Source organism: Gymnoscopelus microlampas, assembly GCF_963454915.1.
Source record: "Gymnoscopelus microlampas genome assembly, chromosome: 19".
Taxonomy (NCBI): domain Eukaryota; kingdom Metazoa; phylum Chordata; class Actinopteri; order Myctophiformes; family Myctophidae; genus Gymnoscopelus; species Gymnoscopelus microlampas.
In genome coordinates this window covers 37,446,602-37,464,111 of record NC_139956.1, presented here as the reverse complement: position 1 = coordinate 37,464,111, position 17,510 = coordinate 37,446,602, and the positions used below count along the sequence as shown (strand labels likewise).

Below are 17,510 nucleotides of genomic sequence, written 5' to 3'. Positions count from 1 at the left end.
GGCTACACATGAGACCTTTTCAGAGGTGGATACGGGCTCTCAGAGTCCCACCCACCATGGGTTCTCGGAAGGTTATGGTGTCTCCTCGTGCGTGGAATCACTCAGACCGTGGTCGCAAGCAGCTTTTCTGTCCAAAGGGGTCAGTATAGGCGCTGTGATCTTGCGGAAGGTCATCACCATGGACGGCAGCCTCACGGGGTGGGAAGCCGTCCACGAGGGCCGCTCAGCCAGGGGGGTGTGGGACCGCAGTCTGCCCAAATCAATTACCTGGAGCTGATGGCTCCGGTGCGCAGCGTCCTCATTTTCCTGCAAAGCCGGTTAAATCAGGGGCTGTCTTTCTCAACGGTTAAGGTGTACCTGGGGGCCATTTCCGCTTGTCACAAGGGTTTCAATGGCAAGACGGTCGGCCAGCATCCTTTGGTGCGTCGTTTCCTGGGCGGCGCCAGGCGAGCCAGTCCGGTTAACAGACCTCTGTTCCCAGCTTGGGGCCTGGCTGTGGTGTTGGACGCACTCTGCCGCCCTCCGTTAGAGCCTTTTGAGTCTGTGGATCTGAAGATCGTTGGTCTCCAAACGGTCCTCCTGGTGACACTGTCTACGGCTAAACGGGTCAGTGATATGCACGCTCTCTGTGAGTTCGGAGTGCATGAGGTTCTCGAGCGACGACAGGAAGGTTTTGCTTAAACCAAACATGGCGTTCGTTCCCAAGATCGGGGTGCAAACTGTTCTTCTCCGTCGACCTTTGCAGCTTTCTAAAGCCTGGACGTGGCGTCGTCGTCAGTAGCGCTCACAGTCCTGGGCGTAGCGGCTGTCTCTAGTTAGAGGGGGGAGTTGAACAGGGGCTGAGGGGCGTGCTGGCCTGTGAGGGTTGTATGGCTTATAGCCCCTGGGGGGTTTATGAATCCCATAGTGAGTGTCTTACGGAGAAAGGCTAAGAAACTCAAGGTTACGAAGGTAGCCCCGGTCTCTTTACTTTCGGAGTAAGACACTCACCTAACACCCCTTTTTGTGTGCATCTGCGTACAGAGAGCTGTTGTTAGATAGTTTGCCTACGTCACGCGAGGGGTTTTATACCCACTCGGTCCTCCGGCCCGTGACATACCCTCACAGCCAATGATATTGGCCCCGGGAGTGTATTGTATGTAGCTCTGTGCATCGCCAGAGGGCGCTGATATCCCATAGTGAGTGTCTTACTCCGAAAGAAACAGAGGTTACCTTCGTAACCTTGAGTTCTGTACCCATAAATATATTAATATCCTGTATGAAAAGACCAGGAGACCTGGTTCTGCCAGACCTTCACATGACATGTCAGCCTGTGTCTATGCCTAACCCTTTGTGTCTTACAGAATATATATCATCTGTATTTGTACTTGTGACATAATAGTGATGTCATGAGTATGCCTATTTACTCATGCAGAAGAAACCTAACCACAACCGGACATGAGTCATGCCTATTTACTCATGCAGAAGAAACCTAACCACAACCGGACAGAAGAAACCTAACCACAACCGGACATACCATGTATGGACGAAATGGTGACAAAGGCTCATGTAGGCCATACCTTTCAGGTCTGGCAACAAGACCAGGAGACCTGGTTCTGCCAGACCCAGAATAAATTCCTAGTACTTTATAAGATCAGAGCACTACATCACGCCGGTCTTCGCATGACGTGTCATCCCTTTTATGCCCATGTATGGAGAAGAAAGGGACAGACCAAGGTCCCTTTTATGCCCATGTATGTAGGTAGGCTGTCTGTCCCTTTTATACAGCCGGTCTTTTTCGCCCATGTATGGACGAAACGTTGCAGAGCCTCATGTAGGCCGACCCCCTGGTCTGGCAAAAAAGACTGGTAAATGGGACTTGATAATATAGATATGCATTATCATAATTATATTAGGTTACTACTATTACTATATTAGGCTTTTTTTTGCCAGACCTGAAAGGTATGGCCTACATGAGCCTTTGTCACCATTTCGTCCATACATGGTATGTCCGGTTGTGGGAAGGTTTCTTCTGCACATGGAATGTCCGGTTGTGGGAAGGTTTCTTCTGCACATGGTATGTCCGGTTGTGGGAAGGTTTCTTCTGCACATGGTATGCACAAGGTTGTATGTCCGGTTGTGGGAAGGTTTCTTCTGCACATGGTATGCACAAGGTTGTGGGAAGGTTTCTTCTGCATGAATAAATAGGCATAGACTACTCATGACATCACTATTATGCCACAAGTACAAACACAGATAGTATTGAAGTATCCTTTCAAACATAAGAACAGGTATTTCTATGATTCCATTGTAATTGATAAGCAGTTGAAGGTTTGTAGAATTGAGTTTGACCTTTGGTCAGATAATATAAGCCAGGGAGAGATGTCACTCAATTTTGTGTGCTCAGCTGTGATGCAATCAGTCAAGAAGTTTTGGCCACTGTGCTAAGTTTTTGAACCCCCGGTTAGAAACAACACCTCAAATTGATTGACAAAAGAACCTTGTATTTGCCTACAGGAAAGAAGCCTTTGTCCTATGGTATATATTCTGTTTGAAGCTCACCCTCCTACCGTGCAATAACTATGACTTGTGCTGTTAACAAAGTGAAATGCCATTTAAGGAAAAGATTCAGTCCTGAAGTAACTGCTGTCTTTTAGATTAATTGTATTTCTAACTGCTGTTTGCAATCAGGAATGTATCAAGTTTGTGGAATCATTTTAAAGCTGAAGAGATGTTGGACAAAGAATACTATACTAGCCTTTGTGTAAAAGTAAAGTTTGACAAGTGGAAATATTACAAGATTGTTACACTGTAATAACAATGCTAATGTGTGATACCAGGCTGTGGGCGGGGAATCGGGCCACAACTTCCCTGAATGAATGTATTTGATGTGTGATAGGTTTACAGAAATTGTGGGCTGGGCTTAAACCACCTAGCCCCTCCTTTTGTTGCAGAAAGTGAAACAGTATAAGTAATGTGTTTTGACCTATGACTGCGCGCTGCTGGATTGGACTTAACATGGCAGTTGCCAGTCAGGCTGAATAAAAGATGCTGACCTGAAACCCTTAGACGGGACTTTTCTCTACTTTAAGCCTTTTCCCCCAGGAAACCTGATCATGCCCACTCTGTCTCCAGGAAAATATACTACAGTATATATACTGTAAGACACAAAGGGTTAGGCATAGACACAGGCTGACACGTCATGTGAAGTCCGGCTTAGCCTGGGTCTAGCAGAACCAGGTCTCCTGGTCTTGTTTAACTCTGCCAGGCCGAAACTGCCGGGGCGGGAATTATCTTTATATGTCTCTCTGTCTGTCTGTCTGTCTGTCTGTCTGTCTGAGGTTCAAGGAGGTGCACCCACGAACAAGGCACCCACTGACCAAGCCATGCTTATAGCCCTGCTGCTAGTGGGGATACAAATCATTCAGTCTAGGTATTATGTTACAGATGATTTGTTCTAGTTTTAAGTGTATCTTCCTAATGTGAACAACAGATAAACCAAAGGCCATACTGAAAGCTGATCAAACAGACATACCAGTAGGGGGCAGTGTTACACTGAGCTGCTCTGTGGAGGACCCATCTGGATGGAACTACTACTGGTACCAACATAACAAGGACTCACTGATCATGCAAGATGGTGTTCAATACTCTACTGGACCAATCAGTGTGTCTGAAGGTGGAATCTACTGGTGCAGAGGAGGGAGAGGAGAACCAGTTTACTACACTGACTACAGTGATGCAGTCACCATGGGTGAGTCATACATTTAACTTGCAAAAAAATCACACCCAGTGTGAAGTGGGCGGTGTGTGGTCATCACATGACTCACTTAAAAAAAAACATAAATGTGTTTTTTTTAAGTGCCATAGTCCTATTCATTTAGGGCTGCACATGTGTCATGTGTTTCGCTAGCCAATCACAGTCCTGAATAGAGTCAACCAATAAAGTCAGCCAATCACATTACAGCTAGTGGTCATCACACTGATGGAAGCTCACTTAAAGAAAAGTATAGATTTGCATTGAATGTCTACGGGTTAGGGGTGTAGACTGGTATTTGCATTGAATGTGTAGGGGTTAGGGGTGTAGACTTGTATTTGCATTGAATGTGTAGGGGTTAGGGGTGTAGACTGGTGGCCAATCACGGTGCAGGATTAGTCAATGTCCAAACCTCACATATAGGGGGCGGTTACACCGCCCCAAAAAGATCTACAAATGTAAAGTAGGTCACGCTAGGGTGGTGCAGTGGTAAAGTGCCTGTCCACCAGGGGTGTATTGGTGATTTCTTTCCAGCCGAACGGTAATTTAATGACGTCACGCTTATGCGCACGCACTGCACGTGCACACATTTTATTTTATCTTAAATAGTTTACATTTTTGAATAGGAAATGTTTTTTAGCCTATTTTTAGTCTTTTTAACAAATTCAAGCAATGCCATGAATTATATAGCTGACACTAAAAGTTAGCTTTAAACGAGAGATAGGATACTGGCAGCAGCGGCTACTGAAGCCAAGATGCTGTGTTGCTTACCGTGTAGCCTATAGAATAGATGCAAGGAGTGAGGATACATTTTCACACTCACTTGTAAACCTGTTATGCAAAGTAGCCATTTTGGTACTTGGCTTGTGAATCTGGGGGCCACCATTACACCACTGCTGCCCACGACCACAGAGGTCATGGGTTCATATCCACCATGGTGCATCCGGTGTATCCGGCCTTGGTTAAAAACTCTCCCTGTCTCTCCAGCTCTTTAACCCATAGACCTGAGGCCTGAGGCCGATTCTAAAAACGCCTTCTAAATCCTTTTGTTTTCGGACAAGATCGAGCTGATGTTCCTCCCGGGGAAGGGCTGTCCGCACCGAGACATGGCCATCACCATTGATAATGCTGTGGTGACGTCAACTCGGACTGCGAAGAATCTGGGTGTGACCCTGGACGATCAACTGTCGTTCTCGGAAAACATCGCATCAGTGACACGGTCCTGCAGATTCCTCCTCTACAACATCAGGAGGATTCGCCCCTTCCTCACGGAGAAGGCAGCCCAGGTGCTCATCCAGGCTCTTGTCATCTCCCGCCTGGACTACTGCAACTCCCTCCTGGCTGGTGCTCCGGCATCTGCCATCAGACCTCTGGAGCTTGTTCAGAAAGCTGCAGCTCGTCTGGTGTTCAACCGCCCCAAGTTTTCCCACACAACTATCCTTCTCCGTTCTCTACACTGGCTCCCCGTAGCAGCTCGGATCCAGTTTAAAACCCTGGTGCTAGCCTATAGGGCAGTGAAAGGAACAGCTCCTTCCTACCTCCGGGCTATGGTTGATGCCTACACCCCTGCCCGACCACTTCGGTCTGCCACCTCAGGGCGACTGATCGCCTCGTCACTCAAGGGTCCTTCTGGTCGATCGACACGGTCACAACTTTTTTCTGTTCTGGCCCCACAGTGGTGGAATGAACTTCCCACTGAAGTCAGGACAGCAGGGTCACTGCCCATCTTTCGCCGCAGGCTGAAAACCCACCTCTTCAGGAAACACTACCCTTCCTCTTTGTCTGGCTTACTTGTTGTTAACTAGTTGTACGAACTCTTGTTTTATTGTTGTACTGTTTTATTGGATTTATTTATTGTTTAGTCGATACACTTTTTGTATTAGCTTGTGCTCATTTGATTTTGCTATTTTGTCTCATCTGTTTAAGAAAGTAGGTAGCTGATATATAGCACTTTTACCTTAGCGCTAGGTATACTCTTGGTTGCTTGTTTTTCGTTCCCTACCTATGTTGAATGCACTTATTGTAAGTCGCTTTGGATAAAAGCGTCTGCTAAATGACTGTAATGTAATGTAATGTAATGTTTACTGAAAAACTTCAAATATTCATAAAAAAACTTCAAACAATTACATTTTAAAAAATAAATAAAATAAAAAATGAAAATTTGAGTTAGCTGGTTTCTGCCAGACAGTGACGAATATTCTTTGCTGTATGGGAGCAATACAGCCTTTTTGTTTTAGTATACATTAAAGGAATTATCCAGATCTTGATATGATAAAGAAAAAAACTAACAAAAACACAAGCAAATCTGGTCATGAAAAGTAATTTATATAACATTAATAAAGAGTCTGTTGATCAAAATATCAAGGATTGTGTCCTTAAAAGATTCCTTTTTTTCTCCCTTTCTTACAGTGCATCTGCTATAATGAAATATGACTGAAATATCTGCATGGTTGTAATTATGGTGTGTGTGTGTGTGTGTGTGTGTGTGTGTGTGTGTGTGTGTGTGTGTGTGTGTGTGTGTGTGTCCAGTGGCAGATGGACCTCCCACCTACCTGGTTGTGTTCAATGAGACCACCACCACTCTGAATGCCTGGTGGAACCCCGCACCGGGCCGGGTCCAGAACTACAAGATCACCTACGTCCCTACTGCTGGAGGCGGGACCCAAACTGTAGCCTAAGAATACATTCACATATCGTGGCTGAGATATCCTATCGCCATATTCTAACTTTTTGTGTTTCTTTTCCCTACTTGATCATACTACAGCTTCTCACAAAAGTGTCAAAAGAAGCAGATCTGCAAGCTCGTGGCGCTTTTGTGCAGCGTTTCGAGCTTGCAGATCTGCTATTTTTGCTGTTTAGGAATTTGAGTTTGAAAGTTACCGTTTTGGTCATAATGAGGTTTCCACCCGACAGAGACGATAAGAACGCACGTCGCACACACACACACACACACACACACACACGCACACACACACACACACAGTCTGAGTCAGTATACTGAGACAATAGCTGGGAGGGAATTTGTAAAAATCGTGCACTTGGTGACATGTTTTTGGTTTTTGGCATGGTGTTAGGTATGGGCATAAGGTTTTCAAAAAACGTTGCAAGCAAGTCGGCTTCGCCCCCTGGTGGTCTGTTTGCAATGACTCCAATATTAGATAGGTATGGTTGAAACCCCAAATAATTGATAGAGGAGATTTTTCAATGGATTATGTTACTATTGGGTATGCTAAATAACATACTAAAAATGTAGGAAAATCAAACTCCTGTCAATGCATAATTTTCAAGATGGCGGGAGCTTAAAATGCCAGGAGCTTAAAATGCATTTTTTTTTGTATGTTATTTAGCATACCCAATAGTAACAGAATCCATTGAAAAATGTCTTCTATCAATTATTTGGGGTTTCAACCATACTTACCTATCTAATATTGGATTAATTGCAAACAAACCACGAGGGGGAACTTGTTTGCGATGGTTTTTGAAAATCCTATGCCCATACCTAACAGCATGCCAAAAATCTAAAACTTGTCTCCAAGTGCACAATTGTTATGATTTTTTACATATTCCCTCCCAGCTTATAGGCATTTTAAGCTCCCGCCAGCCATCGTGGACCCCATCTTGAAAATTATGCCTTTCCAGAAGTTTGATTTTCCAGCATTTTTATTATAATGCTTATTTAGCATACCCAATAATAACAGAATCCATTGAAAAATATCTTCTATCAACTATTTGGGGTTTCAACCATATTTAATATTGGATTCATTGCAAACTCACCACTAGGAGGCGAGCCCGACTTGCTTGCGATGGCTTTTAAAACCTTATACCTAACACCATGCCAAAAATCAAAAACTTGTCACCAAGTGCTCGATGTTGATGATTTTGGCCAAATTCCCTGCTTTTATGGAAACACCGATAAGCAAGGCTGGCTGTCATTTAAAAAAATAAATAATAAATCAAGCTATTGTGCATGTGTAGAGAGTACATACAGTATGCATATATATATCGACTGGAGGAAACCTGGCTGGGCTGATTGCCTGGGTGATATCACACTAAAAAGCGAGATTTAAGGAAAACTGGAAGCTACAAACGTCTGAGCCTGGCCCAAGTCTTTGGTTCACTGTTGGGACTTCAACACGTGTAGCGTGCCCAGGCGGCCTTGCATTGTTTCATCTGAGACAACCAGGATGTTTTAGGAAACGGCCTGACACACACTTTGGGCTTCTGTACGAGTAAAGTTGTCATGGTACCGAATGACAAGGCTTCCGTGCCGCTGTTTTCTTAGAATCTGCTGATAAGGCATTTCTGCAGTCGCTTGGCGCATGCAACGATCCATGGAGGAGTAGAAAAGACACACTATAAACACATAATTATGTTGACATACATATGCTTTAAGGTCTGTACACTCTGGGGTCGTTAATTTCATAAATAGTGACCAAATTTGACTGGGAGACAGTCATCTAGCATTTTTGTCTCCGCCAGGCCGAAAGGCATGGCGAGAGAGTATGTTTTACCCCCTGTCCGTCCGTCCGTGTGTCCGTGTGTCCGTCCGTCATTCGATCTGTCTGTGTACAGCTAATCTCCGGCACCGTTGGCTTGCTCGCAGCCAAACTGTGCACACACAGTCCCTGGATACCAGAGCAGAACCTCTGCCCCAAATTTTTCACAGGGGCCTGTTATAGCGCCACCAGGAGGCCGATTTGTGCAAAACACATTTTTTGACAGTACTCCTACAGATTTTGTCCAAAAATCCCACAAATCGGTACACAGTATCTCTGCAGTCATTAAACGAAACGGGTCTTTCAGATTTCTCATATTCCATCCTGATTGGCTAAAAATGTCTTCCAAAGTTTGCAGGAGTGCTCCATTTTGAACAAAATGCCTCAAATCATGAACACAGCATGCACTTTCCGTGAAATTTTGCAAGCACATTCCCATTAGGCCGAGGAAGAACTACCATTTGAACATTTTTAAATCAGCCTCATGGTGGCGCTATAACAGGCCGATTCGTGTTTTTACCTATAATTGCACCGATCTGTGTAAAACTTTGTATGCACACTCCCTAGAGGTCAAGGAAAAACCTTTGCCCTGCATTTTTCACATCTGCCTTTTATAGCGCCACCAGGAGGCCGACTTGTGTAAAACACATTTTTTTATACTACTCCTTCCAATTGTATCCAAATTTCACGCAAATCGGTACACATGATCTCTATAGTCATGTGATCACGACGGATGTGTTTGATTTTTCATATTCCATACTGATTGGCTAAGATTGACATCTAAAGTTTTCATTATTGGCTTGTTTTGAACAAAATTCTGCAAATCATGAACGCACCGTCCAATTGCGCTCAAACTTTGCACGCACATTCACACTATGTTGAGGAACAAATGCCACCCTTTTAACATTGGCCTGTTATAGCGACACCAACAGGTCTAATTCAGCAAAACACGTTTTTGACAAAATGCCTCGAATCATGAATGCAGTCAGTGTCCGATTGTCGTGCAAGGCCTAAGAAGAAATGGCACCCTTTTCACGTTGGCCTATTATAGCGCCACCAGGAGGCCACAGTAGCCTACCTGACCTGGCGGAGACCTGTGCTCCGAGGAGCACTTTTTCTAGTTTCATTTTCATTTTTTCATGTCATATGAAAGCAGGAAATCATAGCAAAATAATGATATATTGGTTAATAAGATTGAGTGAATAGTTTTGAAACTACAGCTTATAGAACTGAAGTCAAGTTAAATCAAGATAAAACTCTTGAGTAGAGTAAACACCATTTCAATGGCTCTCATTCAGAGTAGCACTACTGGGCTATCAGTCCCATCATGCATAGCGGGGCATGCAATTCTTTTTTTTTCCAAGGGTCTCTTTGTTCTGTATGCTCTCTGAGACAAAGCATTTGCCACTGCCCCCTGCTGGAACCGGCCCAGGAGGACAAACAGAGATACATTTTCACAACAGTTTTAACAAAATATGATTGTTAATACATCTTTATTTGAAATTTACATTAGACACAAGCCAACAGACTAGTGATACCTTTCAAAAATAATCGGGTAGAAATAGCGGATTTTACCGTGATTTTGCGATGTTTGGATGGAAACTGAAGGATTTGGTTAGCAATGCTAGCAAATGCCTTATATTTTACTACATGTTTATGCATTTATTTCATATTTACATGTCGATTTAAGCTCTGAAATTTCTGTCAGACATACTCTAGTATGTGAAGAGTCTAACTGGGCTATAAACTCATTTTGGATAAAAGAAAAAAAAAAAAGAAGAATGGGCACCAGCAAAATGACTGTCCTCCAGTCAAAAAGGGTCACATATTTTTGAACTGTTGTTTATGTCAGGACAGGTTTATGTCATACAGAATATGAATACTAAGGCAACAAAATCTTTAATCGGAACAGGGTTGACTTTTCTGAGCTTCCGCTCTGCAAATATAGGCATCAACCTGTATGGATGAGGCATCAACTATAAGAATAGTATTGAGGTGATATATTTGCTGCCAAGTATTTCATATTTTATAACCCATTATCACCATGAAATGAGACGTTAGATAGGACATCTTGGGACCTCTTCATCATTTGAAAGAGTCAAATGTAGAATATCTAATCAAGAGTAATATACTGTATATCAAGGAGGTTAATCACCCCTTCTCCCACCCCAACTCCCACAGCACCAGACCCAGATCGGAGGAAAGAAGACCACAGTCCTGCTTCCCAAGCTGACCCCTGACACAGAGTACTCCATCACTGTGGTAGCAGTCTACGCCACCGGAGTCAGCAGTGAGCTGAACGGCCTCGGCAAGACCAGTAAGTCGTTTGTTTTAGTTTTTTCTCTCACCGATATTTGGACAGATGTGCAAATATCTCATGAAGAGTTGTCTTTTGGGAGCGTTAAATCATTCTAGCTAATGATACATGGATTAAAGAGCAGTGCCTTTGGAGAATGAACGTGCAATCAGGCTCTGGGGGAGGTTTGACTGAGAGGAATTGCTTAGTCAGAGGAACTTGAGTGCTTTTAAGACATAGAAGATGATGATTTAAAGGTGGTGCCGCTGAGGATGCACAATTAAGATTGTGATACAGAAAGCTGTTAATGTAGTTTACTGTTAGCCGAAAGACAGCTTAGTGTAGGTTTTTTATCCGCATGTAAATGAATCCTACCTCATTCCAGAGCCCCTGGGTGGTGTGAGGAACCTGCGTGTCACAGACCCCACCACCACCACCCTGAACGTCCAGTGGGAGCCCGCTGAGGGCAACGTGCGTCAGTACAGGATCTTCTACGTGCCTGTGGCTGGAGGAGCCGAGGAGATGGTAGGCTGGAGACACCTTCCATGCACTGTAGTGTAGTTTAACACCGGCTTTTCTACTTGTCTTCTTTGTTCCCCTTCCTTTTTTTTATCCAAGAAAACCCCAAGCTGTAGAGACGATGTTAATTCCTGTACAAAGGGACGTGCTGGGCACTGGGAAATGTGGGACAATTCCATAAAGGCCTCTCCATTCCATAAAAAAGACAGTGTGAAAAACGGCCTAAATTAAGTAAAAAATCCGGCGCACAATTTACGGGCCTCTCTATCTGAGATTCCCAGGCTGAATTAGGGGTCCAGCACGTCCCTGTTCCTTTACATAACTTTAAGACACGGTTTCTGTGTTTGCTTGTGGCTCCAGGCACAGGTATCTGGTAACACCTACAAGACCGCCCTGACCAACCTCCAGTCGGACACCGTCTACACTGTGACCGTGGTGCCTGTCTACTCTGCTGGAGAGGGACAACGGCTGTCAGAGAATGGCAAGACGCGTAAGTGAGCTATAGAATACATTCATGTGATAGTGCACAATTGTAGTCCGTGGTAATGTTGAGTCCGTGCTCTATGCTATAGAGTTGTTACGGCACAGCAAAAATGGCAAATGTTTTAGAGTTTAGAGTTAATAAACATGTGCAGATACTGTAGGCTATACTCAGTACAATGGTAGCATTTTTGGACAGGTGTCAGGGTCGAATCAGCAGGATACAGAATTAGAAGGCTATGAATTTTTTGAGAAAGACACATTGACAAGGCATTGACATTTTCTTTCTTTTCTTTCCTTCGCTGCACCCACTTTTTTACTTCTTTAAACCTGTGATGTGAAAATAAATCTGATTCTGGAAACCAGCCCATACTGCAAAGAAAAAATAAAAACATTTCACATGTATGTTTAAGAATAATACAAAGTTGCATTGGGCAAATCATTTTTAAATGTATTTTGGACCCTTTTCACAGATTTTCTGAGATGTTTTTGCCACTTAAAATATTGTTATCCTAATGTTGGTGTCCAAAAATATGTTTTTGTATATTTTTAAACATGTCAAATCTCTGCTGTCAGGCAGAAACCAGCTAACTCCAAAATGTTCATTTTTTAGGAAATGAAAAAGCTAAGTTGGAGTTTGGAGGTTTTGTCCATCATTGATAAGAACAGCTGGACCTCCAAGCTCACAATGAGGTTGGAGGTCAAAAGGGTGTGAAGCCTGGATTCAGCAAATCAGCTAACTCCACCCCCTTTGGTGGAGTTAGGGGGTTTAGCAGAAAGTTTGAGGATCCAATGAAGTTGTCAGAAGCGCTTTTTAATACTTTTCATTCAATAACATTTTTAACCAACACACAGACGTAAAGGGTGTTCAATAGCACTGATTTATGAAAAACAATTAAAAAGCAGAACAATTTAGTTAGCTGGTTTCTGCCAGACAGCGACAAATATTCTTTGCTGTATGGGAGCAATATAGCCTCTTTTTTTTTAGTACATTAAAGGAATTATCCAAATCTTGATATGATAAAGAAAAAAAACAACAAAAACAGGAAGAAAATCTTGTCAAGTAATTTATATAACATTAATAAAGAGTCTGTTGATCAAAATATCAAGGATTGTGCCCTTAAAAGATTCATTTTTTAAAGAAATCTACCGTGCATCTGCTATAATGAAATATGATTGATTCAAATATCTGCATGGTTGTAATTATGACATGTATGTGTGTCCAGTGCCAGAGCCTCCCACCGACCTGGTTGTGTTCATTGAGACCACCACCACTCTGAATGCCAGGTGGAACCCCGCAGCGGGGCGGGTCCAGAACTACAACATCACCTACGTCCCTACTGCTGGAGGCAGGACCCAAACTGTAAGAATACACTCACATATCATCACATATCCTATCGCCATATTCACAATTTTTGTGTGTGTTTTTTCTCGTAAATTAACGCCCTACTTGATCATACTACAGCAGCACACTAAAGTATCAAAAGTGCGCGCGTGTATGCGTGTGTGTGTGTGTGTGTGTGTGTGTGTTTGTGTGTGCAACCAGATCTGCAAGCTCGAAACGTTTCGATCAAGGATTTTACCTAAAGTTCTTCTGCTAGTTGCTAGCAGTGTACCAGCTGTATCGTAGAAGAAGGTTATTCGTGGACAATATAGCCACATTTTTTGTTTTAAACCTCTTATGCTGATGGATATTTCTGATTGCTTTTATGGAACCATCGATAAGCAAGGCTGGCTGTTATTTAAAAAAAGAAATAATAAATCAAGCTACTGTGCATGTGTAGACACCCACACACACATGCATAGGCGAGCTGTGTCTCCTGCTATTTAACAGCCCTGCATGTCGTTGTTATGCGATCTCAAGAAGATTATGATCTCCCCTTTTACCCATCCAGGGAACTGAGGTCAAGCATTCTTCAACCATCACTGAGTTTACAGGATGTGAAGAGTTGCTTAACAGAGACATTCAGAGTCCCACCTTGTAAAGGTTCAGATAAGCTGCTTTAATAACTGCTGAGGGAAACATTGACCAGGCACTTGAGAGATTTGTGTGTGTGTGTGTGTGTGTGTGTGTGTGTGTGTGTGTGTGTGTGTGTGTGTGTGTGTGTGTGTGTGTGTGTGTGTGTGTGTGTGTGTGGGCGTGTTTGTGCGTATGTGAGAGTACGGAACGGAGCGGTGTGAACGGAACGTGATTATCGGTGCGTTTTTGTCTGGATGCACTGTCGTGTTTTATGTTTGTGTTCCTTGCGCAGTACAAGATGGAATGCTGAGACCTGGCAGGGATCAGTGTCTGTTTGTGTAACAGAGTAGAGTCTGGTGCCTTGGGGACATATTCTGAAGATAGTAGCAGTGTTGCACAAAACTGTGATGCACTTCAAGAAAGGCTACTTGCGTCTGTTTGTTCCCCTGTCAGTTTTGTATTTCGTCATGTATGGCCCAGACGTTCATTCCGTTCCAGCATAGGTTCTACTTCATGCCGAAGATTGCGAAAAAAACTCAGCTTTAGTCCAGCTGGCTGTGTGGAGGTCACGCGCTGCATGCTGACTGACCACCAGCTACGAAACCCTTTAACACAGGATGGAAGGTTTTCATATTTTGGACTGGAGGAAACCTGGCTGAGCTGATTGCCTGGGGGATGTCACGCTAAAAAGTTGAGATATTGAAGGAAAACTGGAAGCTACAGAAACGGCCGCACCTGGCCCAAGTCTTTGGTTCACTGTAGGGATTTCAACAAGTGTAGCATTCCCAGGCGACCTTGCATTGTATGTTTTAGGTAACGGCCCAACACACTTTGAGCTTGTTTACAAGGAAAGTTGTCACAGTGCCGAATCACAAGGCTTCCGTGCCGCTGTTTTCGTAAAATCTGTTGATAAGGAATTTCTGCAGTCGCTTGGTGCATGCTGTCAAGAATTACAACGATCCATGGAGGAGTAGAAAAGACACACTATAAATAATAATTACTGTATGTTGACACACACATGCTTTAAGGTCTGTACACTCTGGGGTCGTTATTTTCCTTCATAAATATATATTCTTGAACTGTTGTCTATGTTAGGACTACATTCATACAGAATATTAATATAAAGACAACAAAGGCAACAAAATCTTTATTCAGAACAAGTTTGACTTTTCTGAGCTTCGGCTCTGCAAATATAGGCATCAACCTGTATGGCTGAGGCATCAACTATAAGAATAGTATTGATGTGAAATATTTCCTGGCAAGTATTTCATATTTTTGTATTATGTTTTTAGTCACTTCCCTGGTGTGCACACACACACACACACACACACACACACACACACACACACACACACACACACACACACACACACACACACACACACACACACACACACACACACACACACACACACACACACACACACACGCATGCACGCACACATAGAGTTTCTCAGCCCTTCTGGTATTGCATCCCCACTCCCAACCTACTGTACAGCATCCCTCTAGCCTAGCCAAACACAGCGTAGTAAATTGACCCTCCACTAATGCCTGTAATGGCAAGACATCCAACTGTTTTGGACATTAGGGTATATATTTACCATGACCGCTGCACACCCTAGTAACTCCAGAATCCAGAATCCTGGAATGAGTTTTGTGTCCCATCTTAGACACATATCAACTCCCTCCCCCCAGTGTCTCCCAGAATTCAAAAGAACATTGAAATTCAGTTCATTTAGACACTTCAGCTCAGAAATAACCACACCATTAATTAACCATTTACCATTTATTAACCATTACCATATTAACCATAACCCACCCATATATGCAATGATATTGCATTCAAGTTTGGCGGTGTGACTCTGCTCATGTGATATACAGATTCCTGTGCAAACATGTCACAGATCTTCAATCACAAACCCCCAGAGCAGAGCATTGTATTCAATCCAATCAATGCATAAGCATAAAATACATTTTAACATAACATTGAACCTTCAATGCATAATTAAACAACCACAATCATAGTACAATCCATAGAACACAGTACAATACACAGAATCATAGAACCACAGTACAAACACAGAATCAACCTATAACGATAACTAGAAAAAGTGCTCCTCGGAGCACAGGTCTCCGCCAGGTCAGGTAGGCTACTGTGGCCTCCTGGTGGCGCTATAATAGGCCAACGTGAAAAGGGTGGCATTTCTTCTTAGGCCTTGCACGACAATCGGACACTGACTGCATTCATGATTTGAGGCATTTTGTCAAAAACATGTGTTTTGCTGAATTAGACCTGTTGGTGGCGCTATAACAGGCCAATGTTAAAAGGGTGGCATTTGTTCCTCAACATAGTGTGAATGTGCGTGCAAAGTTTGAGCGCAATTGGACGGTGCGTTCATGATTTGCAGAATTTTGTTCAAAACAAGCCAATAATGCAAACTTTAGATGTCAATCTTAGCCAATCACTATGGAATATGAAAAATCAAACACATCCGTCGTGATCACATGACTATAGAGATCATGTGTACCGATTTGCGTGAAATTTGGATACAATTGGAAGGAGTAGTATAAAAAAATGTGTTTTACACAAGTCGGCCTCCTGGTGGCGCTATAAAAGGCAGATGTGAAAAATGCAGGGCAAAGTTTTTTCCTTGACCTATAGGGAGTGTGCATACAAAGTTTTACACAGATCGGTGCAATTATAGGTAAAAACACGAATCGGCCTGTTATAGCGCCACCATGAGGCTGATTTAAAAATGTTCAAATGGTAGTTCTTCCTCGGCCTAATGGGAATGTGCTTGCAAAATTTCACGGAAAGTGCATGCTGTGTTCATGATTTGAGGCATTTTGTTCAAAACGGAGCACTCCTGCAAACTTTGGAAGACATTTTTAGCCAATCAGGATGGAATATGAGAAATCTGAAAGACACGTTTCGTTTAATGACTGTAGAGATACTGTGTACCGATTTGTGGGATTTTTGGACAAAATCTGTAGGAGTACTGTCAAAAAATGTGTTTTGCACAAATCGGCCTCCTGGTGGCGCTATAACAGGCCCCTGTGAAAAATTTGGGGCAGAGGTTCTGCTCTGGTATCCAGGGACTGTGTGTGCACAGTTTGGCTGCGAGCAAGCCAACGGTGCCGGAGATTAGCTGTACACAGACAGATCGAATGACGGACGGACGGACACACGGACGGACGGACAGGGGGTAAAACATACTCTCTCGCCATGCCTTTCGGCCTGGCGGAGACAATAACTAGATGCCACGGGGAGGAGGCCGGGGAGGTGGAGGGAATTTGAAAACAAGCAGCTGTACACACCGCTTAGACAGCGAAGCACGTATACTGAACAGAGAACAGAGCTGCTTAAATGAACCGCCCTGTTGCACTGTGGGTATTAGGGCATAAGTAATTAGCTTGGAGCGAATGAGAATGACAAGAGGTTGAACGTACTGACTTAAAGGAGTATGACTATAACTGATAGCGAATGGGGGGGGGGGTCCGGGGAGTGTGAATGAAGTACATAAACATTCTGCCTTCCGTGTCTACATGAACTATCGTTGCACTGAATTTCATTTAGACACTTCAGCTCAGAAATAACCACACCGTTAATTAACCATTTACCATTTATTAACCATTACCATATTAACCATAACCCATATATGCAATGATATTGCATTAAAGTTTGGCGGTGTGACTCTGCTCATGTGATATACAGATTCCTGCGCAAACATGTCACAGATCTTCAATCACAAACCCCCAACACGCGCTCACTTGCAGTGAGCAAATACAGAGCCACACCTTAATCTATATGAGAATGTTTATCAGTTAAAGCATCAAAGTGACGCAATTTCATTTAAATCCATTTGATATAAATGAAATATGCTACATGAATTAACTATGTGAGTGTCGGCAATGACACATTTCCTTTAAATGCATACCGAAGATGCCCTCACATCTAAAAGCCGATATCAACTATTAGATGCACATTTGGCAAAACACTACCGTGTTCTGATGTTAAAGGAAATA

The 17,510-nt window shown here is 43.2% G+C and overlaps 1 protein-coding gene across 1 annotated transcript in view; it reads left to right on the top strand.

Moving 5' to 3' along the window:
- Positions 1-276: 276 nt before the first annotated feature.
- The window catches only part of LOC311034503 (uncharacterized protein), a gene marked incomplete at its 5' end in the record, with an annotated part of 34,859 nt that continues 17,625 nt past the window's right edge, over positions 277-17,510 (top strand). Inside the window, 7 exons of the mRNA XM_084042382.1 lie at positions 277-628; positions 3,473-3,730; positions 6,263-6,402; positions 10,417-10,546; positions 10,911-11,050; positions 11,405-11,534; positions 12,751-12,887. Of these exons, the coding sequence (XP_083898508.1) occupies positions 277-628; positions 3,473-3,730; positions 6,263-6,402; positions 10,417-10,546; positions 10,911-11,050; positions 11,405-11,534; positions 12,751-12,887 (1,287 nt within the window). The remainder of the gene's footprint in view (positions 629-3,472; positions 3,731-6,262; positions 6,403-10,416; positions 10,547-10,910; positions 11,051-11,404; positions 11,535-12,750; positions 12,888-17,510) is intronic.